The sequence below is a fragment of the Emys orbicularis genome, chromosome 19, assembly GCF_028017835.1.
Source record: "Emys orbicularis isolate rEmyOrb1 chromosome 19, rEmyOrb1.hap1, whole genome shotgun sequence".
Lineage (NCBI taxonomy): Eukaryota > Metazoa > Chordata > Testudines > Emydidae > Emys > Emys orbicularis.
Genome location: NC_088701.1, coordinates 13,627,699 through 13,651,755, shown reverse-complemented (window position 1 = coordinate 13,651,755; position 24,057 = coordinate 13,627,699). Strand labels below are relative to the sequence as shown.

The following is a 24,057-nucleotide window of genomic DNA, read 5'->3' as shown; positions in this document are numbered from 1 at the left end:
CACACTGGATTCTTATTGTAGGGTGCTGAGTGGGTGTCACACACTGGATGGTTTTGGTAGGGAGCTCAGTTGGTCTCACACACTGGATTGTTTTGGTAGCGTACTCAGGGGGTGTCACACACTGGATTGTTTTGGTAGGGAGCTCAGTTGGTCTCACACACTGGATTGTTTTGGTAGCGTACTCAGGGGGTGTCACACACTGGATTGTTTTGGTAGGGTGCTCAGTGGGTGTCACATCCTGGATTGTTTTGGTAGGGTGCTCAGTGGGCGTCACACACTGGAATTTGCGGTAGGGTGCTCAGTGGGTGTCTCACACTGGATTCTTATTGTAGGGTGCTGAGTGGGTGTCACACACTGGATGGTTTTGATAGGGTGCTCAATGGGTGTCTCACACTGGATTGTTAGGGTAGGTGCCCAGTGGGTGGCACACACTGGATGTTTTGGTAGAGTGCTCAGTGGGTGTCACAAACTGGATTGTTTTGGGAAGGGTGCTCACAGGGTGTCACACACTATATTGTTTTGGTAAACTCCTCAGGGAGTGCCACACACTGGATTGTTAGGGTAAGGTGCTGAGTGGGTGTCACATACTGGATTGTTTTGGTAGGGTGGTAAGTGGGCGTCACACACAGCACTACAGTACTTGTATGAGGTGAATTGAAAAATACTATTTTTTAAATCATTTTTACAGTGCAAATATTTGTAATAAAAATAATAATATAAAGTGAGCACTGTACACTTTGTATTCTGTGTTGTAATTGAAATCAATATATTTGAAAATATAGGAAAACATCCAAAAATATTTAATAAATTTCAATTGGTATTCTATGATTGTTTAACAGTGTGATTAAAACTGTTTTACAGTTTTAGGCACCCAAAGAGGAAGCTACGCATCTAGTGGGGTTTACAAAGCACCAAACCTAGGTGCTTTTGAGAATCCCACGAGGTGCCTAATACCTTTGAAAATTTGCCCTTTAGTCTATGTGTGCCTCAGTGCCCCACCTGTACAATGGGGATAACAGCACTGCTCGACCTCAGTGAGGCTGTGAGAAGAAAGAGGTTAGACATTGTGAGGCACTCAGATACTATGGTGATGGGGCCACATAAGTACCACAGGTAGAGTGGGAACTTCTCTATACCGCTGCTATCCCTTCCCTGGGTATTGGCCCCTTATTTTCACCTACACCCTCAAATCTACCCCTTTTCTGAATGTAACCTTGGCTTAGAGGGCTTGGCTGTATGTCTTCTGAGTCCCCTGTTCTCTCTTCATAGAATCATAGAAGATCAGGGTTGGAAGGGACCTCAGGAGGTCATCTAGTCCAACCCCCTGCTCAAAGCAGGACCAATCCCCAACTAAATCATCCCAGCCAGGGATTTGTCAAGCCTGATCTTAAAAACCTCTAAGGAAGGAGATTCCACCACTTCCCTAGGTAACCCATTCCAGTGCTTCACCACCCTCCTAGTGAAATAGTGTTTCCTAATATCCACCCTTGACCTCTCCCACTGCAACTTGAGACCATTACTCCTTGTTCTGTCATCTGCCACCGCTGAGAACAGCCAAGCTCCATCCTCTTTGGAACCCCTCTTCAGGTAGTTGAAGGCTGCTCTCAAATCCCCCCTCACTCTTCTCTTCTGCAGACTAAATAACCCCAGTTCCCTCAGCCTCTCCTCATAAGTCATGTGCCCCAACCCCCTAATCATTTTCGTTGCCCTCCTCTGGACTCTCTGCAATTTGTTCCAACCCCCCTCCCCCATCTAAGGACTTCCAGATCCTTAATTTAATTACCAGCCCTTTCTTATCTTAATCACTCTGCCTCTGTTTGTAAACAGAATCCTGACGCCCTGCCCCAGGGGCACAGGCTGGGAGCAGCAGGTCTCCTCTGCCAACTCACATTCCACACTCATGCTGTGCAGTTAAGAGCACACCTCCTGTCCGAAACTGTCCCTCCTTACTAAAAAAATAACAGGAGTACTTGTGGCACCTTAGAGACTAACAAATTTATTAGAGCATAAGCTTTCGTGGGCTACAACCCACTTCTTCGGATGCATATACGAAAGCTTATGCTCTAATAAATTTGTTAGTCTCTAAGGTGCCACAAGTACTCCTGTTATTTTTGCGGATACAGACTAACACGGCTGCTACTCTGAAACCTGTCCCTCCTTACTGGCGCCCCTGCGGCAAGCCAGGGTCGAGGGGCATTGACAGAGCTGGAGGGGAGGGTAGGGAGGAGCCCAGGGCTGGGATAGCAGGAGCTGTGGGTGCTCATTGAGGAGCACCACTATTGGGCAAGGGATAGATTTCTCTGGCAGTCAGGTGGTGCCTGTTTGGGTGAGTGCAGGACAGTTCTGACTGTGGACAGCAGGAGCCCCTGGAGCTGTCCCTGCCCTGCCTGGAGGCTCATCCCTGCTGACACCCTGGGGCTTTCTCTGTTACAGACGTGCTCAGACCCCAGGTCCAAACCCCCCTTCTTCACCGAGAAGACCATGGAGCCGTCCATCAAATACATCAACAAGAAATTCCCAAATGTGGATGCACGGAGCAGCACGGTGAGCAGACTCCCTCAGCCAAAGGCTCAGCCCCTGCCCCATAGTACAGCTCCCACTTAGATCAGTACAAGCTTCCTGCCCTGACACGGCACTCAGATACATACAGCCTCCCCCCCGCCAGCGTGGTGCTCAGACCTCTACAGGCACCCCCTCACGCTGGCACGGTGCTTGGATCCATATAGCCCCCACCCCCGCCGGCGCGGTGCTCGGATCTGTACAGGTCCCCCCTGCTGGCGCAGTGCTCAGATCTGTACAGGTCCCCCTCCCTCCCGCTGGCACAGTTCTCAGATCCATACAGCCCCACCACTGCCGGCACGGTGCTCGGATCTGTACAGGTCCCCCCTGCTGGTGCGGTGCTTGGATCTGTACAGGTCCCCCCTCCTCCCTACCGGTGCAGTGCTTGGATCCGCACAGCACCACCCCGGCATGGGGGCTCTCAACCCAACTCCAGCTTGAAGGCTGCAGATGCCCAGGGGTGAGTGCGCCAGGGCAGCTGCGTCCAGCCCTGCGTGTGTCAGTGATTTCTGTCCCCAGCGGTGACGGGTTGGGTAGCTGGTGCCGTGGCAGGGCTCTGCATTCTCAGCCGCACGGCTGGCTCCTCTCATGGCCAGTCAGGGTGAAATCTGCTCCCCTTGTCTGCCCTTTGCTTCAGCAACACCTGGGCCCGGTGCACAAGGAGAAGGCAGAGATCATCAAAGTGCTCAATAGCTACTACCAGTCCTTTGTGGACGTGATGGAGTTCCGGGTGAGTACCTGCAGGGGGCCCCACAGCCCTGGGGAGACGGTGGGTGTCGGCCAATGGCTGGGAGCATGGAGGCTCCACGCCATGCCTCCTGGCTGCACTCACTGGTCCTGCTGGGAGACCGGGCTGAGCCAGCGGCGCAGCCAGAACTGCTCCAGCCCCTTGGGAGTGGTGCGATCTGCCAGGCCAGGGCCTGCCCCAGCCAGGCTCCCTCAGAACCCACTTGCCTGGAGGGGCCCAGGCAAGCCCCCGCCCAACATCCCCCCACTTGGCTGAAACTGGCCAGGCTTCTGCACCTGTCCCAGGTGGCTCAGCTCTGGGGAGACAGGTGGGGCCCCACAGGTGGTGCGAAGCAGAGACTGCTCAGAGCTGGAAGTGCACTGGGGTCTGGCCAGGAGGCAGAGAGGAGCTGGCGGGTGGGGCCAGCGGCAGAGAGGAGCCCTCGGCCGGCTGGCGGGCAGGCCGAGAGGAGCAAGTAGTGGGTGGGGGGAGCCAGCGGCTGGCAGGGTCTTGGGGCGCAGAACAAGCGGAGCAGGCCGGGGTCCCTTCTGAGCATGGGCCCGGCTCCATGGCGCCACTGTAAACCCGGGACTGAGGGGGGTAAATCTGTTGAAGACTGTTGGATGCCCAGATGCTGTGGTCATGGGCACACGTGGGGGGATGCTGGACCCAGCTCTCACCTGCTTTACACCAATCTGAGTCGCTTCATGATGGATGGAGCAGGTGCTGCTTAAACCTGCTGCCTGTGTCACGGAGGCTGCGGGGGCTGTGGCCGGCCCCATGGCCCTAGCTTCCATGTGAGCGCTTCCCCATGGCTCATTCCCTGCACCCTGGGCACCAGTTACACCAGGGCCCGTTGCTCCTGGAGCAGAAGGGGGGTGTTGGGGAGACTCTTTACCCTACTGTAAGTGCCAAATCTTGGGTGAGGAAGCCACCTGCCCTCCTTAGCGTACCCAGGGCTTGTACGTGTGTAGCGGAGCCCTCTGCCCCTACTGACACAGCCCTCGGTCCTGGAATGGCGGGCCCGGTGTGGGGCTGAGGCCTGGGGGAGGGCGAATCACAGCTGGGGGCTCTGAGCCCCTGACTCTTAGGTGCGACTGACACAGCTTCCCTTGGCAGGACCATGTGTACGAGCTGCTGAACACCATCGATGCCAGCCAGTGCTACTTCGACATTGTGAGTCCCGGGCAGGGCCCCTGGCTGCAGCACGTGGGCAGGGGCACAGCAGGCTGTGGGGGAGGTGCATGGACAGGGGGCTGCAAGGGGCGGTGCGTGGGCACGGCACAGCAGGCTGTGGAGGAGGTGCGTGGGCAGGGGGTTGCAAGGGGCAGTGCGTGGATAGGGGCACAGCAGGCTGCGGGGGAGGTGCATGGACAGGGGGCTGCAAGGGGTGGTGTGTGGGCAGGGCACAGCAGGCTGTGGGGATGGTGCGTGGGCAGGGGGCTGCAAGGGGCGGTGCGTGGGCAGGGCACACAGCAGGCTGCGGGGGCGGTGCATGGACAGGGGGCTGCAAGGGGCGGTGCGTGGATAGGGGCACAGCAGGCTGCGGGGGCGGTGCATGGACAGGGGGCTGCAAGGGGCGGTGCGTGGGCAGGGGCACAGCGGGGGACAGACTGCTGGGGTGTCTGCTTCCCTGGGGAGGCAGGAAGATTGTGGGAATGATGCACTGGGCTGGGAGTCAGGGGATCTGGCTTTGAGTCCCAACTCAGCCACAGATCCCTGGTGTGACCTCTGGCTAGATCCTCAGGTGCTTGGCTAGGCACTGCCCCCAACGGTGCCACCAGCACCTGCCATCCCTTCTCAGTCTCTCTGTGCCCCAGCTGCCCACTGGCAAAGTAGGGATAATCCTGAGGGTAAGTTACCAGAGGCACGGCTGGCCTCTCGCTGTGTCCATGCAGCACTTGGGGCCCCGATCTCCGGTGGGCCCGTAATGCACCGACCACCGTCCCACCCTTTGGGGGCTGCTGTTCTCCCAGGAATGTCGCCCAATACCGACAGCCAGCAGGGCTGTGTGCAAGGAGCAGCCTGGGGGGTGCTGGGCTGGGGGCGAGTCCCCACTGCGTGCCTGGGTTTGCAGCTCTCCTCTCTGCAGGACCCTCCATCTCCATGCGCTGCAGACAACAGTGCGATTGCATTGCAGGGCTCATCCCCTCCAGCAGGGGGCAGCACACACATGCCCCCCCCCTTGCACATGCAGACACACACAGAGCAGGGCTCATCCCCTCCAGCAGGGGGCAGCGCTTGCACATACACACACACTGTTGCTCCTGGTCACTGACACCCCCCACTACGCTGCCCCCCCCAGCATGTGAACTACGACCTCACCAAGAACTACCTGGACCTGGTGGTGACCTACACGTCTGTCATCCTGTTGCTGTCGCGCATCGAGGACCGCAAAGCCCTGATTGGGATGTACAACTGTGCCCATGAGATGATCCAGGGCAGCGGGTGAGAGGGAACTGGAGGGAGGGGACTGAGGGGGGTTATGCAGGAGAGGGTGGTTCACACAGTGCTGGGCCGGGCCACGGGATGAGTTAACCAGTGGGACTCCCTGCTGCAGGGTATGCGTGGGTCAGAGGGCTCCAGGGGGCAGTGTATAAATCCCAGAGGTAGCGCCCGTGTGGAGGAGTGAGGGGCACTGGCAGAGCCTGCAAGGTCATTTGCCATGAGGTGCATGACCCGGGCATTGCACTGCTGTTTAGTGAGGGGTGCACAACACAGGCAGTGGGGGGCAGTTTGCCATGACGGCATGAACCAAATCTCTGCCCTTGCTGTCCCCGTGCAGCGACCCCAGCTATGCCCGGCTGGCACAGATGGTGCTGGAGTACGACACCCCACTCAAGAAACTCACAGAGGAGTTCGGGCCTCACACCAAGGTGAGTGACACTGGCGATGGGCTGTGTTCGGGGGGGGAGGGGCGGCTGGCACCATCAGTGATAACCACTGGGCACAGCGAGGGGCTGTGGGGAGGGGGCGGCTGGCACTAGTGACAACCACTGGGCTCAGCGAGGGGTTGTGGACCACGGGGAGGGGATGGCTGGCACTAGTGATAACCACTGGGCACAGCGAGGGGCTGTGGACTGGGGGGAGGGGGTGGCTGGCACTAGTGATATCTGCTGTTCCCTGTGCATGAGAGCAGAGTCTGGGCCACATGCATGGTCCTGTGAGAGGGTGCCCCCCGCCCACCCCTCACCCCTGGCCTTTTCAATGGGCCCCTGCCCCACAAGCCCCCTCCTTTCCGCAACCTGATACGGCTCCGCGCCCTGCAGCTGATTCGTTCTGAACCGTGCCTAGGGAACGACTCTACATGCTCGTGCTGCACACATTTCACTTCCTCACCCTTGTGCCCCTCCCCGATACCAAGTGGCCGGACGAGGAACCCCGGTGGGCCAACCTGTACTCCACCTTGGTCCCTCGGCCCGCTGGGGACATCGGTTGGCCACTCCTTCATGGAGCCGTGAGCACAGGCGTGTACCTGGTGCGGTTCGCCCCCATCCTGACGCCTGTCCATTTTGCAGCGTGAGGGAGACCCTGACGCCCACCTATCTGGAATGCACCAGGTTGCAGCCCCTTTTCCGGCTCTTCCAGAACCCCCTGCTGAGGTTCTGGCTGCAGTTTTCCCCACACCTCTTCATATACACACACCCTGTCCGCAGCCCCACGAAGTCACGAGACCTCCTCAGCAACCTCCTCCTGGTGCTGGCCAAAGTGCCCGTCTACAACACCAGGAGGAGGATGCTAGACGAGGGGGTGCTCTGCGACTGTGGGTCCTATTTCCGTTCCTCCCTTGTCTCACGCATCCGGGCAGAATTCCTATAGATAGTGTCTGCTGGCTCCCTAGACACCTTTGAGGAGCAGTGGGCGCTGTCCGGGGTACTCTCCTCGGTGTTTCCCCCTCTGGATCCCTGAACCTATGACCCTGTGATGGGCTCCCTAGGGTGCAGCTTGGGACTGTGGGACTGCTGTGCCCCCTTTGCTCTCTGCAGCCTGGGAGGTATAGAAAGTCATGCCTCCCCCCTTAGGTTACTGCAGGAGGGTTGGTCACTGACTAACTCAAAGGCAGTTTGTGTTATAGTTCTCTTGGCATCCAGCCATCAAGGCCATGAGGTGGCGTGCCTCAGTTTCCCCATTCACACAGCAAACCAGGTTTGTTATGGTTTCTCTGCTGTGATAAGCTTTAAATCTGTTTACAGGTATTAACTGAGAACTAGCGTTACCATAAGGCAGGGGTGGCCAACCTGAGCCTGAGAAGGAGCCAGAATTTACCAATGTACATTGCCAAAGAGCCACAGTAATACATCAGGAGCCCCTGATCAGCCCGCCCCCTCCTCCCAGTGCCTCCCACCCACCAGCAGCCCAACCGATCAGCGCCTCCCCATCAGCTGTTTCATGGCATGCAGGAGGCTCTGGGGGTGAGCGGGGAGGAGTGAGGGCACTGCAGGCTGAGGGGAGGGGGCGGGAAGGGATGGAGTGGGAGCAGGGCCTGTGGCAGAGCCAGGGGTTGAGCAGTGAGTACCCCCCGGCACATTGAAATGTTGGCGCCTGTAGCTCCAGCCCCAGAGTCCGTGCCTATACAAGGAGCCGCATATTAACTTCTGAAGAGCCGCATGTGGCTCCGGAGCCACAGGTTGGCCACCCGTGCCATAAGCTTTAATGTCAGTAAACAAAATTCTTATCCCAAAACTTAACATTAATACCAATTTTTTGTTATCACAGATGGGTGTTTACAAGTATCTTTATGATACCACGCCCTCTGTTCAGATAGTGTAGTTTGAGATTAGTTTGTTCATTACCCAGGGTGTCCTTTGACTCTCTCCCATGTAGTCACTGGCTTTTCTTTCCCTCCAGCGTTCCCCTCTGTGTGGGCTCTTAATTTAATCACGTTTCTGGGATTTTGATATCTCAGAGTCTGGGCAGATAAGGGTCCAGGTGGATCCTACACACTGGCTGACCCTTTGGGGGGCTACCTCCCAACCCCAGGACTGTACACTATGCAAAAAATTCAGTTTCCTTTTTGGAGTTACCCAGTGTTTCCCCCTTCCAGCACTGAATCCTTCTCTGCCCCCTAGAGGGCTGTGATCTGTGCTCTCTGGGCTAGGTGTGTTTACCCTTTGATCAGATGCACCTTTTCCCAGCAGCTTTCCCATAACTGCTCCCTGTCTCTCACCAGCCTGGCGGAAAACACCCCCTTCTCTGTCAGTGGGGTCATTTGCACTCTCACAAACTACCACCTGGCAATTTCCTGGTCTCAACTCCTCTGCTGTCACAGGCGTTGGAGCTGCATCTTGGTTTAAAGAGATAGTTACGTTTCAAACACGTATCAGAAATAGCATCCTGAAAAACTGGGACCTGGATTGGGGTATGCTCTGCCACCCCTTTCTCTGCCCCTGAGAAGTCAGCTGTGTGACTGCTCCCCTCCAGGAGGTCAGTTACACAGTTCCTTCTCAAAACCTGGGTCACAGGCTGAGTGCCTGGGTGCACAGATACTGACTCAGCCATTCTGTCCTGGGCATCCTCTCCCAAGTGACCAGTGAGGAAACATTCCTGTACTCCCACTATTCCTTCCCCAGTCTCCTCCTCTGGGCCCCCTCCCAAGACACATTTCTCTGTGCTCCCTAGGAAGGGGTCTCCTCCCTTGTTCAGCTGCAAAACTCTGCCAGCTAACAACTGGGACAGTTTCCTTAATCACTGACAACACCTCTCCTGCCCCTGCACCTGAGGGGATGTTGTCTTCTGCTGGAAAGGAGCTAGTCTCTGGCCCTCCCATACTTGGAAGCACCCTGCTTCCCTGTGTTACAGAGCCACCGGAATCCTCACCCACCTCAGTAGTTTCGGAGATCCCTGCCCCTTCTCTGGGCTCTCCTCTGGGACACATTTCTCTATGCTCCCTAGAGCCGGGTTTGCCTCTGGTTCAGCTGCGACCTGCTGGCAGCTAACAACCTGGATAGTTCTCTCATGGCAGGCATTACACCCCCATCCCTTCCTGAGGTGGTGTTTCCTCCAGCTGCAGAGCAGGAGTTGGTCTCAACCACCCTCCCCCCTGGAAGCATGTGGCTTCCCCCTGCTGCAGAGGAATCAAGGAGACTCTCTCCCATTCTCTCAGCAGTTCCCGAGACCTTACCCTTTCCCTCAGGGGTCCCAGCATAAAATTCCTTCTTGCTGCAGGCAAATACCTTAACCTTAACACAGAAAAAATCATTACCAAGAAGCAGGTCGACTAGGAGGTGTTTCACTACCCCCACTGTCAAAACACTTTCCAAATCTTCCCACACCACATGTATTTTAGCTAGTGGTACGAGGAATCTGCTTTCGCCCACCCCCACAATCTCTGCCATTTCATCAGGTAACATACTGGCCTTTGGGACCACACTCTGCTTAACCAGAGAGATCTGGGCCCCTGTATCCCTCTGCCCCAAGTACTCCCTGCCATTAATTTCGATAACCTTAACATGCTCCATTTCTGGTTCTGCAGAGGCTAACCTCACAAAACCAATATGATAGGTTCCAATTGCTTGGGGGGTTTCTCTGTTGAGGACAGCAGAACTAACATGAGCTATTAGTTGCCTCCTTCCTCCTAGCACAGGGCATTTATTTCTCAGATGCTCATTGGACTTGTATTGATAGCATCTTTTGGGCTGTTCTGCTTTTACAGGATGTTTGGGACAAGGGTTAGAGGAATGGTTTGGGGGAGGTGAGTACTTGGCCTCCCAGCCACCCTCCCTCTTGCTAGGGATAAAATGGGATCTTCCCTTCCCACCAGCTTTAAACACCCTCTTTCAGTGGTTTGTTTTCAATAGACACCTGGGTCCGTTCAAAGGCATCAGCAAGAGACGTCATCTCATTCACAGACTTTACATCTTTGTCCCATAGACACTGCTTTACATCAGCCTAGGAAATGCTCTTGAGCAACCAGATCCAACTTTCCCTCAAAGCTTGTAACACCTTTGCCCCTCACCCACTTTCCCCATCAAATCTTTCATTTTGTTCTCATATTCCCCATTACTCATACCAATATCCCTCTTAACATTCCTAAATTTAACTCTATATGTTTCAGAGGTGTGTTTTTAAATTTACAATAGTCTAAAGCATCCTCAATAGGCATTTCATTGAATACATTTAGAGCTTTACCAGTTAATTTTGCAATCAGGGTAGGAACTCTCTTGGCATCAGGGATCTCATGCACTGCACACAGCCTTTCCATAGTGCTCAGATATTCAGCAGTATTGTCTTCCTCATTGTATTCAGGACATAAATGGTCCCAATTGGGGATTTTTGGAGTGATGGGAATTGCTGGGGCTGGTGGGTTCTGGTTCTGCTTCTCTAGCAGGTTCAGTTGGTGTTTTCGCTCTCTCTCTCTTTCTTCCCGCTCTCTTTCCCTTTCTTCCTACTCTCTTTCTCCCTTTCTTCCCACTTCTCCTTTACCTCCAGTTCTTTCAGGTCCAGTAGTCTCTGGTGCTCCCTCTCCTTTTCTGCAACCTGCAGCTTCAAAAGCTCCACCTTTGCAATCGTTTCACTGCTTTCACTCATTTTCCTGATTTTCTGTCCCTACTTCCCTCGCCCAAAATAAGCAAACAGAAAATAACAAACCGGTAGCCTCCTCCTGACGCTCCTTAGCCACCACACTTAAAGCCTTCACTTAAAATCTTTACACCAGTGTATGAAGTGCAAATCTTGCTCAGTACAACAAGCTGTGCATTTCACCCTGCTCGCTGCGCCACTGTGATGGAATCCCCGGGGTGCAGCCTGGGACCGTGGGACCATGGTGCCCCCTTAACTCTCTCCAGCCTGGGCTGTCTCTCACAATGCCTTGTTAGTGACCAACAGCAAACCCCTCCAGGTGCTGGTATCACTCAGCACAACAGCATGTGGAGCCCCACACCCAGCTAGATTGCATGGGTGCTCCCAGAGCCACTCACGAATTACACAGAGAAAGGCACCAGAGCCAAATCCCCACAGCTCCCAGCACTGTACCCCAGGAGAGAGGCTGGGGACAGGTATTTGTACCTGATGGCATGGGCCCCTTTTGAGGGCCTGAAACACCAATTGCACCTCCTCCTCTCTCCACTGTGGAATATCAGAGCTAATCTTGATTCTATTAAGAGTCTAGTTACAGGCTGCTGAGCTGAATTCACCTTGGGCCAATGGTGCACTAGCACTGGGGCTCCCCCTACTACAAGCTGCATTCACTAAAGAGCTGAAATCACTGAGTGCTTTGTTAAGTAGTGGGGGGGCCTGAATTTTTTTTTGGGGGGGGGGAGGGATAGCTCAGTGGTTTGAGCATTGGCCTGCTAAACCCAGAGTTGAGTTCAATCCTTGAGGGGGCCATTTAGGGATCTGGGGCAAAAATCTGTCTGGGGATTGGTCCTGCTTTGAGCAGGGGGTTGGACTAGATGACCTCCTGAGGTCCCTTCCAACCCTGACATTCTATGATTGAATAATTCTATGATTGAATATACCGTCTTGCACTGCTCAAGATGGGCAGTGCAGATTTATTAATTGGTTCACCACTTCATCAATGGAAAGTGGACATACACCAGCCTTTGTCAAAACTTGAGCAGATTTGCCCCACGCTTCATACAAACTCACTGGTAAAGATAAACAATTAAACATATTTATTGACTGTAAAAGGTAGCTTTTGAGTGATATTGAGTGATAGGCAAAAAGTCAGAGTTAGTCACCAAAAGAAAAGAAAATGTAAACACGCAGTCTAAACTCTCAACCCTATTAGACTGGGCAACATCTAGCTTAAGCAGTTTTTCTCACCTCACTGGATATTGCAGTCCATAGTCAGGGGCGGCTCTAGGCACCAGCAAAGCAAGCAGTACTTGGGGCAGCCCATTTGCAGGGGCAGCAGCCGGCAGGGAGCCAGCATGGGAGCTGAGAACCAACAGGGGGCCCTGAGAGCTGTAGTTCCTTGGTTAGCTCCCTGCCTATAGAGCCAGCCCTGGAGCAGGGAAAGAACTACATTTCCCAGCATTCCCTTGGCAGTGATCAACAGGAAAGGGAGGGGGAGGGAGTGAGGTATTTGAGCCATACTGCAGCTTGCTGTGAATGGAGAGCTTACTGCTAGAACGGGGTGGCACTGTGAACGGGGAACAAGTGTGCCCAAGGAGTAGAAGGCTTTGCCCCAGAGATCCCCTTCAGAAGACATCCCCAGCCTGGATTAGGGATACTGGTGTGACCTCACCTTGCAGCCCACAAAGAAAGAATTGGGTGGACTAAATGGACAGTGCCCCTCTCTATCTGAAGCCTAGCAAGGGAGGTATGTGGATCCCACTAGAATTTAAAATGAAAAGTAAGGGAGGGGAGGCTCTGGACCTGGGCAGCTTTAGATACAGTACCAGGCACGTAGGAGGATTTCCACTTCTGAGCCATGGAAGCAGAAATTGACTTTTCCTTTCCAGATATAGCTAATATTCAGAAAGGGAATCTAGCACCTGCCTTCCAGATTTGAACACCTCAAAATTCAGGAGTGCTCAAGCTCAATTTGGGCAGCTGTTACTTCATTTCTCCCAAATGAAATATACTGATCCACTGTAACTTGCTGTAGAAAAAGTAGGATAAAATTGAGCAAGAAATGCTTCCCAGTGGTTCTTAGGACTGGAATTGCTATTTTCAACAGCTATTGCCTTTTTTTTTCTTTTTTTTTTTTAGTTTTATTTGTTTAAAAGGAAGACAGTGATATTGCATTGGCAAATTCCCCATAGAAAGAAAGAATGGAACAAAAGAATAATAAAGGCACCTCAACTTTTCCTCATTTCTGTTAGTCTTAAAGGTGCCACAGGACCCTCTGTTTCATTTATGGAGGACAGTCTTATAATATGCATCCAGATATCCTCCAATCACACAAGCTGAAAATTGTTCCACTTTACTGAGTTCTGTAACCATATGGGAACCAATCCTGTCTGTGTTCTGTGCACATCTAAAATTCCTGCTGAATGTGAGGAAGAAGGGTGCAGTTGGCAGGGGAGAGCCCAGGGCTGGGGCGGCAGGGGGTGCGCGTGGAGGGGGGAGAGCCCAGGGCTGGGGTGGCAGGGGGTGCGGGTTGGGGGGGGAGAGCCCAGGGCTGGGGTGGCAGGGGGTGTGGGTGGGGGGGGGGAGAGCCCAGGGCTGGGGCAGGTGGCGGGGGGGAGAGCCCAGGGCTGGGGCGGCAGAGGGCTGCGGGGGGTAGACCAGGGCTGGGGTTGGGGGCAGCCAAACATTTTTTTGCTTGGGGTGGCAAAAAACCTAGAGCCAGCCCTGTCCATAGTATACAGATTTCCCCCTTGAAATCTGGGCCAGTCCCCTCAGTTGGAGTCTGCAGAGTGTCCTTGATGCTTGCAGCGTAGGTGGGTGAAGGAGAAAGGCCCAGTATGTCTGTTTTATACCCTCTGTCTACTCTATCTGTCCACTCTGTCTGTTTTATACCCTCAGTCCATGTGCTCGGGGAGCACAAGTCCAGGCATGTCTGGGGGCATTGCTGAGTCTCCAGGCAAGGTTGAGCAATTCCCCTGGTGTGGCCTCGTGCAGGTGAATCATTGCATTGTAGCTCCCTTGCTGGACAATGGTGGTTGATTGACACCCCGCCCAGGCATTGGTTACTTTCCTTGCTGTTGCTTCTGGGGAGCTACTGTCTGGTTGATTCCCTAACTTACAGCATGTTTTAGTGACCACCATACAACACAATTCTCATAACTTCATATGCATTAATGATACACGTATATGGATAGAGAAATGACTTTCAGCAGATCCTAACCTTTCCCCTGATACCTTACAAGGTGTGCTTTATACGATTATATGAAAATGAGGAATATGGGAGTTACAGGACCTTTAGATCCGGACGGGCTTGTGCCCACCCGCCACCTGGAATTCAATAAGGCACAGCCGGCATGCAGTTGTGCCAGCCTGGCCTGGTGTGCATGTGTGCTTACACTGATGGTGCGTGTGAGGGGCCGGACGCTGCTTGTGGGGCAATGTGTGCGAAACTGGAGGTGTGGTATGGACAGCTCCCGGCTCGCTCCAGATTCGCAGCCAGGGGCAGCTGAGATCTGAACCTGCCTCAGCAGGCCTGGCCCCGCATCCAACCCCAAACCTAGCTCCACATAATGCTTTATGCCTGGCCCCAGGCCCCCTATGGTGCTATCCTCACCTGAGAGCAGCACATGGTTACGGGTCCATTCCTGGCTCCCGGCCTTCCTGCTATAAGGCTGTGTAGTTGTAGCTGTAGCTGTTGTATTGCTGCTGCTGCCCCTGCTAACTGCTCCCTGCCCCCCTCCAGGCCGTGATCAGCGCCCTCCTGTCTCTCCATTTCCTCTTTGCCCGGAGGAACCAGTCGGCCGAGCAGTGGCGCAGCGACCAGCTCCTGAGCCTGATCAGCAACGCGGCCACCATGCTGAGCCCGGCCAGCTCGGACGTCGTGAGTCTGGCCTTCTGGGGCCTGGGGGCCGTCGGGAGGGGCCCTGAGCGCAGAGCTCAGGGGGGTGTTGCCCGCAGGACACCATACGATGGCTCTGCCTGCAGCCGGCTCGCCCAGCTGAGGGGATCCCAGGGGGCTGGGGCAGACCCCAACCCCTTGTCCAGCAGCGTAGGGACTTCCAGCATGCATGGCCGATCCCTGTCCGTGGGGAGCCGGGGGCAGGCCGCCATGCCAGGGTGCCTCTTGGTGCCCGTGACGACGGGGCTGGGAGCCACCAGGTCCTGCTTGCTACAGCCGGGCTCATGCCAAGATCCGGACGGGCAGCCATTCAGGTAGGACCCGGTGATCCCAAGTGCTGGGCCATGGGGGCTGGGGATGGGAGGGCAGGGGCTGGGCCAGCTCACAGGGCCGAGGCGGCTGTGAGGGTCGAGAGCCAGGACAGCAGCTCTGCCCCAGTGCCCGTTCCCGGTGGGGAGTGGCTGGGAAGGGCCATGGAGAGCAATACTGAGGAATGGCCCCTCTCTCCCCAGATGGCCTGCGAGTACCTGTCACTGGAGGTGATCGAGCGCTGGATACTGAGTGAGTCACGCTGCACCTGGCAGGAAGGGCCCTCTGGGGGGGCCCATCCCCCACCTGGCATCCACCCCTCCCCATATGCACCCACCCCTCCCCATCCCCATCCTCACCCATCCCTCCACCTACCCACCCCATACACACCCACCCCTCCCTATCCCCATACACACCCACCTATCCCCATACTCACCCATCCCTACCAATCCCCATATGCACCCACCCATCCCCATACACACCCACCTCTCCCCATCCCCATACGCACCCACCCACACAGCCATCCCCATCCTCACCCATCCCCATCCTCACCCATCCCTCCACCTACCCACCCCATACACACCCACCCCTCCCTATCCCCATACACACCCACCTATCCCCATACACTCCCATCCCTACCAATCCCCATATGCACCCACCCATCCCCATACACACCCACCCCTCCCCATCCCCATACGCACCCACCCACACAGCCATCCCCATACGCACCCATCCCTCCACCCACCCACCCCATACACACTCACCCCTCCCCATCCCCATCCTCACCCATCCCTCCACCTACCCACCCCATACACACCCACCCCTCCCTATCCCCATACTCACCCATCCCTACCAATCCCCATATGCACCCACCCATCCCCATACACACCCACCCCTCCCCATCCCCATGACCAGACCTCTCTGGCTTCAAGATTAGGCTTGATAAATTTATGGAGGGAATGGTTTGATGGGATAACGTGATTTTAGTCAATTAGGCATTAACGTGCCATCGCGGGTAAAATGAGGGTCCGGCTGTAGAATCTTGCCTATATGCTCGGGGTTCTACTGATCGCCATATTTGGGGTCGGGAAGGAATTTTCCTCCAAGGTAGATTGGCAGAGGCCCTGGAGGTTTTTCGCCTTCCTCCGCAGCATAGAGCAGGGGTCACAGGCTGGAGGATTCTGTTGTGGGTGGGTCAGCTTTTGTGGCCTGCATCATGCGGGAGGTCAGACTAGATGACCATATTGGTCCCTTCTGACCTTAAAGTCTATGAGTCTATGAGTCTATACGCACCCACCCACACAGCCATCCCCATCCGCACCCATCCCTCCCCATCCGCACCCACCCCTCCCCATACACACCCACCCCTGCACCCACCCATTCCCATACACACCCACCCCTCCCCCTCCCCATATGCACCCATACGTACCCACCCCTCCCCATCCCCATATGTACCCATCCCTCCCGTTCCCCATGAGCACCCACCTCTCCACCCACGCATCCCTATCTATCCATCCATCCATCCACCCACCCACCAACCAGTAGAATCCAAGGGAAAGTCTCCACTGATATTAATGCCCCCCCCATCTGTCTAGGGGTCTCTCTCTCTCCCAGTGCTCATGCCCTGCCCAGTGACTCACAGGCTGGTGCTTTCTGCCCCCTTCACAGTACAAGGCCCCCAGTGTGGTGGGCAGGCAGTTGGCAGGGAAGGGTTAACACTCATCACATCACCTGCCTGGTCCTGGGGGATCAGGCAGGTCCCACCTCTCTGAAAGTCACAAGCACCAGAGACCAGAGAGAGCCCAGCCCGCCCAGGAACCCAGCCTGGGAGCCCAGCCCAGCCAGGAGCCTGGCCCCGGAGCCCTGCCCAGCCCTGGTCATTACCTCACACTAGCAGCCCCAATCTGGGGCCTCAGTGCTGGGGATTGCTGCCCCGTTTGGCCCAGCAGTACCCGCGTCTGCTGACTTCTGGATGCCTGGCAGTGCCTGCTCGCCCCCTGGTGATGGGAGGGGGCAGGATGGAGAGTTGAGGTTGGCAGCTCCTCTGTGCCCCTTGCACCCCTGACATTCCCCTCGCTGCGCCCCTTCCCCTCCTTCTGTACCCTTGTGACCTTCACCCCTGCCACCTCCTCCCCATGCCCTGCCACCTACTATATCCATGCCATGCCCCACCCCGGGGCCCCTCGTCCCCTGCCGCCCCACCCTCAGTGCCCCTCATCCCTGCTGCTTCCTCCGTGTGCCCTGCCATGCACCTGCCACCCCACCCCCTGTGCCCCTGCCCCCTGCTGCCCCACCCCCTGTGCCCCTCACCTCTGCCGCCTCCTCCCTGTGCCCCCTGCCACCTACTGTATCCCTGCCATGCCCTATCCCGGGGCCCCTCGCCCCCTGTAGCCCCAGCCCCTGTGCCCCTCATCCCTGCTGCCTGCTCCTGGTGCCCTGCCACCTACTGTATCCCTGCCATGCCCCACCCCGGGGCCCCTCACCCCCTTCAGCCCCTCTGCCCCTCGCTCCTGCTGCCCCAGCCCCTGTGCCCCTCGCTCCTGCCACCTCTTCCCCTGACCTGCCACATTCTGCATCCCTGCCATGCCCCTGTGCCCCTTGCCCCCTGCTGCCCCACCCCCTGTGTTCCTCACCTCCCTGCTGTGCCCCTGACCCCTCCCCTCTGCCCCTCCCTGCAGTTGGCTTCCTCCTGTGCCACGGCTGCCTGAGCGCGAACCCGCAGTGCCTGGAGCTGTGGAAGCTGGGCCTGCAGGGCTCGCTCTACATCAGCCTCATCCGCGACGACGCCCTGCAGATCCACAAGGTCACCGAGGAGTTCTTCGGCAGTCTGAAAGGGTAACGGGGCGCTGGGGGGGCAGCAGGTGGGGGGTGCTGACATGGGTGGGGGCTGGCATGGGCATGGAGGGTGGCTGCTGGGGCAAGGCAGGTGGGGGGTGGAAGGCAGGTGGCAGGGGGGCGTCTGGCAGGAAGGCGGAGGATAGCTGCTGAGGGCAGGGCAGCGGCAGGGACGCAGAGGGCGGGGGCAGCTGGTGGGAGTGGGTGGCTGGTGGAGGTTGGAGGGGGATCCCCACCAGACCCAGGGGAAGGGCAGGGAGGGCCCAAAGTGACTAGTACAGTGTCCCGGATCCCAGGATCGGTGCCACACCCCAGCTTTGGGACAGGCCCTTGGAGGGACCCCTTTAATGTGCTGGACTCCCAGGGGGTCTCACTTCCTTCAGGGCAGCCATGGGGCCTCACAGCCTCCTGAGACTGACCCTCGGGGCTCCAGCCCTCCTGCCCCACCCGGGAGCTCTGCTCAGCAACTCCCTGAGCCAGGCTCCTGGTGCCGCCGGGTCCCCTCCTCAGGGCCGGACACCCCTCCCCCGCTTCCCCCAGCCCAGCTGTGTCCCCTGGAGCCCAGCACTGGAGTCCTCAGCAGAGCGACCTGAAGGGGAAAGCACAGGCCGACCTGGCCAGGCCGGGGCCCCCGGGAGCCCCTTTTTCAGGCCTTGTGTCTCCCTCTCTGACTTCCTCCCTTCCTCAGCTCCCAGGGGCTGGGGGTTCCTTCCAGCAGCCAACACTCAGGCACCCACCTACCCCCACCCAGGCCTGCTCTCCGGGGGGGCTGGTCCTCCCACTGGGCGCTGGGCACGAGGTGTCACTGTCCTGGTGACTGGGTTTTCCATTGAGATGGGTCAGCCTCAGCTAGACTTTTAGTGACCCATTCAGGGTCAGCTAGCCAGGCGAGCCTCCCTCCCCGCCCCATCCCTTAGCCAGCCCGAATGCAAACTTAACCCTTGTCCCCCTCACAGGGTAGCAATGCACAGTCTGGGGGAAACTGAGGCATGTGCAGGTGTCATAAAAATATCACAGAAAATTCCCACTTTGTCACATGCAGCGAAGTCTGTGCTGGAGTCCAGTGGGTCGGGGACGGGAGGGGGCTGAGCTGCGCTGGGAGCTGTGCCAGGGCTCTGCTTCAGGGGGCTGCACTGGGGGCTGTGCTAGGGCTGTGCCGGAGCTTGGGGCTGGCTGGGGGCTGCCCTGGTGATCAGCACTCACTCTCGTCCCCTCCGCAGGTATGGGAAGAGGGTGGCTGATATCAAGGAGTGCAAGGAGCATGCTGTGGCGCACAGGTACAGGCTGCCTGGGCCTCGAGCCCTCCCATCCCCAACCGCACCTGGGTCCTGGGTCATCCACGGGGACGGGGTTTAGTGCCCGTGGTGGGGAGGTCCCCTTGGCACTGGCCAGTGCCCATTGCAGTGTGGGCAGGGCAGGCTTCCAACACGCCTCTGGTAACACGCGGCACCTTGTGCTGCTCCAGTCCTGCCCCACCGCCCTACCAGTGCCCTGAGTCCCACCCCGCAGCCCCTGCTACCGCATCCCTGGGCTCCTCCCCCACTGCCCTACCAGTGCCCCCAGTCCCGACCCGCGGCCCCTGCTATCCCAGCCCTGGGCTCCCCCCACCACTGCCCTACCACTGCCCCCAGTCCCGACCCACAGCCCCTGCTATCCCAGCCCTGGGCTCCCCCCACCACTGCCCTACCACTGCCCCCAGTCCCGACCCACAGCCCCTGCTATCCCAGCCCTGGGCTCCCCCCCTGCTCTGCCAGTGCTCCTCAATCCCGACCCATGGCCCTTGCTATCCCAGCCCCACACTGGTTTCAGGGATGTGAGATATTTGCCCCTCATTACTCCCCTGATGCGGCTGCCCCATGCAACCCCCCTGCATGGCCCTCCTGTAGCTGCATCCACAGTGGAGTGAGCAGCCTTAGACTCCCTGGTGCTGGGCCGGGCTGTGGGGTGGGCATGGGACTGGGGTGGGGGTGGGCAGTGCAGTGTCCAGCTCAATCACCTGCTCCCCCTTGCACAGTGGCCAGTTGCACCGGAACCGGCGGGCTTTCCTACGCAACGCAGTGCGGGAGCTGGAGGCGCTGCTGAGCGACCAGCCCGGGCTGCTGGGCCCCAAGGTGAGGGGGCGGGGAAGGGCTGGAAGGGGAGTGAGTGTGTCTGTGTGCATGCGTGTGAACATGTATGGTCACTGTGGTGCCATGTGTTTTTATGTCCAGTGTCCCTCTGCCCCACATCCTGCCTGTCACACTGACAGGGAGTGCTCCGGTCTCTGCCCTGCAGTCCCAGGACCGGGTGGACAAGGGGTCTCACCCAATGGTTTGACCTTGCAGTGCTCCTCCAGCTCCAGCCGTTCCAGATGGCTGGCGAGTCTCCCGCTTGTGATGGGGACAGAGCACACAGCGTGCTCCCTCTCATCTCTTGTTCAGTCCCAGTCGTGTCTGAGCCCCAGGCCCTCGGCCAAGACCTCCCCTGGGGTTCCTTTGTCTTGGGTAGGCTCAAGGGTGCATCTTCCCTTTACAGCGAGGCAGCGGGCTCAGCCCCGGGCTGTCTCCGGCCCTGTGATAGGTTTCCTCCCTCACGGGTTCAGAGCCTAATAGCCCACACGTCCCACAGCTCGGACATCATTTCCCGTACCAAGGTCTGACAGTACCAGGACAATCAGCTAGTTCTTAGCTCTCGACAGATCCCTCCTCGTCCCTCTGCAGTGTCATAGGGAGGAAATGGTCAGACACAGACGTAATCTACCCGCCAGGGTACGTGTGGGCCTGCCTGTGTTGCGGGGCCATGCTGTGAGGTTTGTTTCCTCTCCGTTGTCCCTGTGAAGTGATTCCCCCCATCCCAGGTAGCCCTGAACGACCCCTTGCCCCCTGGCTGCCCGTGGGGAGCGGTTATTTGGCTCTGATGGCCCCTCCCCCATTTGCTGTCTGGTTTGTGGTGGTGCCTGTGAGCCCCAGGTGCCCGGCATGCAGCCAGGCCAGAGCCGTCCCTGTCTGGAGCTGACCTCACTGATCTCTGCCCTGCCAGGCTCTCTGCGTCTTCATGGCGCTCTCCTTGTGCCGTGACGAGGTGAACTGGCTGGTGCGTCATGCTGAGCATGTCACCAAGACCAAGACCCCTGAGGACTACGTCGACAGGTCAGGGCAGGGCCAGGCTTGCAGGAGGCGGGGTGGGCACTGGGGGGATGGGGTCTGGGGTGTCCTGGGCAAGGGGTGGTGGTCCAAGGTGAGGTCTGGTTGTCGGGGGTGGGGTGGGGGTGGGGACAGGCTTTGGGGTGGTCTGGATCTTGGGGGCGGGCCAGACCCTGGGTGGGTCTGGTTCTGGGGGTGACAGGCCCTGGTGGATCTGACTGTTGGGGGCAGGACAGTCCCTGGGTGAGTCTGGCTATTGGGGCTGGGGGATCCTGAGGGCGCCTGGCTCTGCTGGGGGGGACAGGCACTGGGCAGGTCTGGCTCTGGGGAGGGGAGGCAGTGGGGGTGTGTGTCTGGCTCTTGGGGGGTAGGCACTGGGGGGGGCTGGCTCTTGGAGGGGGAGACAGACACTGTTTGCTGTGAAACATGGGAGGCCGTGTGGGCCCCATGCTGAGTGGGGTGCACTGAACCCATGGGCCCCCTGGGCAGAAGAGAAGGTCAGGGTCTCCGCTCAGGGCCCGGCAGCGTGGGGGCGTTGGTTTGGGGGTAGGAAATGGAACCAAGTGACATGGCAGCAATTTGTGGCTCTGGTGACAATCCTGTGCCCAATTCAGCCGGCAGCGCGTGTCCCATACCCCAGCACAGGTGTACAAAGGGGGCGCGGCTGCTGCAAGGCCCAAGCGGCACCCGCTCTGCCTGGCGCGGCCTGACGGGACACGGGCCAAGAGCGAGCGAGGGAAGATGGGAAATGACCCCTGCGGGGAAGGGGAGACGCTGTGGATCCTACCCTGGGGGTTGGGGAGTTGGCAGCCCCAGCACCGCAGGCCAGACGGCTGCCAGGAGAGCTAAAGCAACTCCCTGTAGCATTGGAAAATACTCTAGCGAAACACTGCAGGAGCTCCGCGGATTATCTTCACAAAGAGCAGGTCAAAGGGCGACTAGATCACGGTCCCTAGTACCTGCAGCTGGGGAAACTGAAAATGGTGCATGGAGGCTCCTCAGTCTAGCAGACAAACGTCTGACGTGCTCCAGCAGCCGGTAGCTGAAGCTAGAAACATTCAGGCTAGAAATAATGAAATCTTTGGAGCAGGTTACCCAGGGGCGCGGGGGGTTCTCCACCACTGGCAATTTCGAAAAGGTCTACTCGAGTTCGAACAGGAATGAACTCGGGGAAGTCCTGTGGCCTGCGCTATGCAGGAGCTCAGACTCAGTGGTCAGAGGGGTCCCTTCTGGGTGTGGAATCTAGAGGGGAAGGTGACGTGCGCTTGGCTGGTGGGTTGGTCAGCACTTGCCTGGACACTTGTGTGGGGGCGTGGCAGGAGTCCCGTGGCACCATGCTGGGCACGGGGCTGCCCTGGGTACCCTGTTTCCAGCTGGAGCTGTCAGATTCGGATCCAGCCCTGCCCACCCCCAGGCGCGGCGATATGGGGGGAGGGTTGTGGGATTGGTTCCCCAGTGACTCTTGGCAGCAGGAGCCCGGGTGCAGCACTGTCTCCCTCAGAGGAGCCTGACCCAGCCCCGTGTCACCCCTGCAGTCACATCGCCGAGCTGCTCTTCCTCATGGAGCAGCTGCGTACCCTGGTGCACAGGCATGGCCCAGTGATCCAGCGCTACCACGTCCAGTACCTGGCTCGCTTCGATGCCCTGCTGCTCAGCGATATCATCCAGGTACGGTACCCGGGGGGAAGGGCTCTGAGCTGCAGCCAGGACCCTGACAGTGAGACACGCAACCCTGGGAGGGGAAAATTCCCTGGGGTGTAGGAGCCCTGCACTAGCCAGCCCCATCTCTGGGCAGGAACACTGCCATCGCCATGGGCTCTCCGCACCCCAGAATGCGCCTGCCCAGCTGCCTGCGAGAAGCCCCACTAAGCTGTGCCCGTCTCTTTCAGAATCTGACCGTCTGCCCCGAGGAGGAGTCCATCATCATGTCGTCCTTCGTCAGCACCCTGTCGTCTCTCACCCTGAAACAAGGTACGCAGGTGCCCCCACGGCTCCCTGCTGTGCCCGGAGCAGCAGGTCCCTCCATGGGGTGTGCAGGCCACAGCTCCAGCCCAGAACATAAGAATGGCCATACTGGGTCAGACCAAAGGTCCATGGAGCCCAGTATCCTGGCTTCCGACAGTGGCCAATGCCAGGTGCTCTAGAGGGAATGTACAGAACAGGTAATCACCAAGTGATCCATCCCCTGTCACCCATTCCCAGGTTCTGACATACAGAGGCTAGGGACACCGTCCCTGTCCATCCTGTCTAATAGCCATTGATGGACCTGTCCTCCATGAACTTATCTAGTTCTTTTTTTAACCCTGTTATAGTCTTGGCCTTCACAACATCCTCTGGCAAGGAGTTCCACAGGTTGACCGTGCGTTGTGTGAAGAAATACTTCCTTTTGTTTGTTTTAAATTTCTGCCTATTAATTTCATTTGGTGACCCCTAGTTCTTGTGTTATGAGATGGAGTAAATAACACTTCCTTATTTACTTTCTCCACAGCGGTCATGATTTTATAGACCTCTATCGTATCCCCCCTTAGTCATCTCTTTTCCAAGCTGAAAAGTCCCAGTCTTATTAATCGCGCCTCATATGGAAGCTGTTCCATACCCCTAATCATTTTTGTTGCCCTTTCCTGTACTCTTTCCAATTCCAATATATCTTTTTTGAGATGGGGTGACCACACCTGCATGCAGTGTTCAAGGTGTGGGTGTACCATGGATTTATATAGAGACAATATGATATTTTATGTCTTATTATCTATCCCTTTCTTAATGATTCTCAACATTCTGTTAGCTTTTTTGACTGCCACTGGCGCTGCACATTGAGTGGATCATTCAAATGAGTGGGAAAGTGGGCAGCCCGGATGCCTGGGTTCACCACCCCCTCCGAGGCCCTGTCTCTGCCCCTGCCGCTGGGGGGCAGGAACACAGAAAGTAGGGTTGCCAATTTTGGTTGGATGCATTCCTGGAGATTTCATCACATGACATAATCTTTAATTAAAGATTAATCTTTAATTCTTGGAGACTACAGGCACATCCTGGAGGGTTGGCAACCCTAGCACAGAGGGGAGAGCCCCCCCCGCCCATGGGGCCACTGCCACCTC

At 57.3% G+C, this 24,057-nt stretch overlaps 1 protein-coding gene across 1 annotated transcript in view; it reads left to right on the top strand.

The window, feature by feature from the left end:
• The window catches only part of NCKAP1L (NCK associated protein 1 like), a 90,600-nt gene that overhangs the window by 14,063 nt on the left and 52,480 nt on the right, over nucleotides 1–24,057 (top strand). Inside the window, 13 exon segments of the mRNA XM_065419328.1 lie at nucleotides 2,434–2,544; nucleotides 3,197–3,289; nucleotides 4,406–4,462; nucleotides 5,592–5,734; nucleotides 6,072–6,162; nucleotides 14,544–14,681; nucleotides 15,212–15,260; nucleotides 17,687–17,843; nucleotides 19,064–19,120; nucleotides 19,858–19,954; nucleotides 20,862–20,971; nucleotides 22,501–22,633; nucleotides 22,855–22,936. Of these exon segments, the coding sequence (XP_065275400.1) occupies nucleotides 2,434–2,544; nucleotides 3,197–3,289; nucleotides 4,406–4,462; nucleotides 5,592–5,734; nucleotides 6,072–6,162; nucleotides 14,544–14,681; nucleotides 15,212–15,260; nucleotides 17,687–17,843; nucleotides 19,064–19,120; nucleotides 19,858–19,954; nucleotides 20,862–20,971; nucleotides 22,501–22,633; nucleotides 22,855–22,936 (1,318 nt within the window).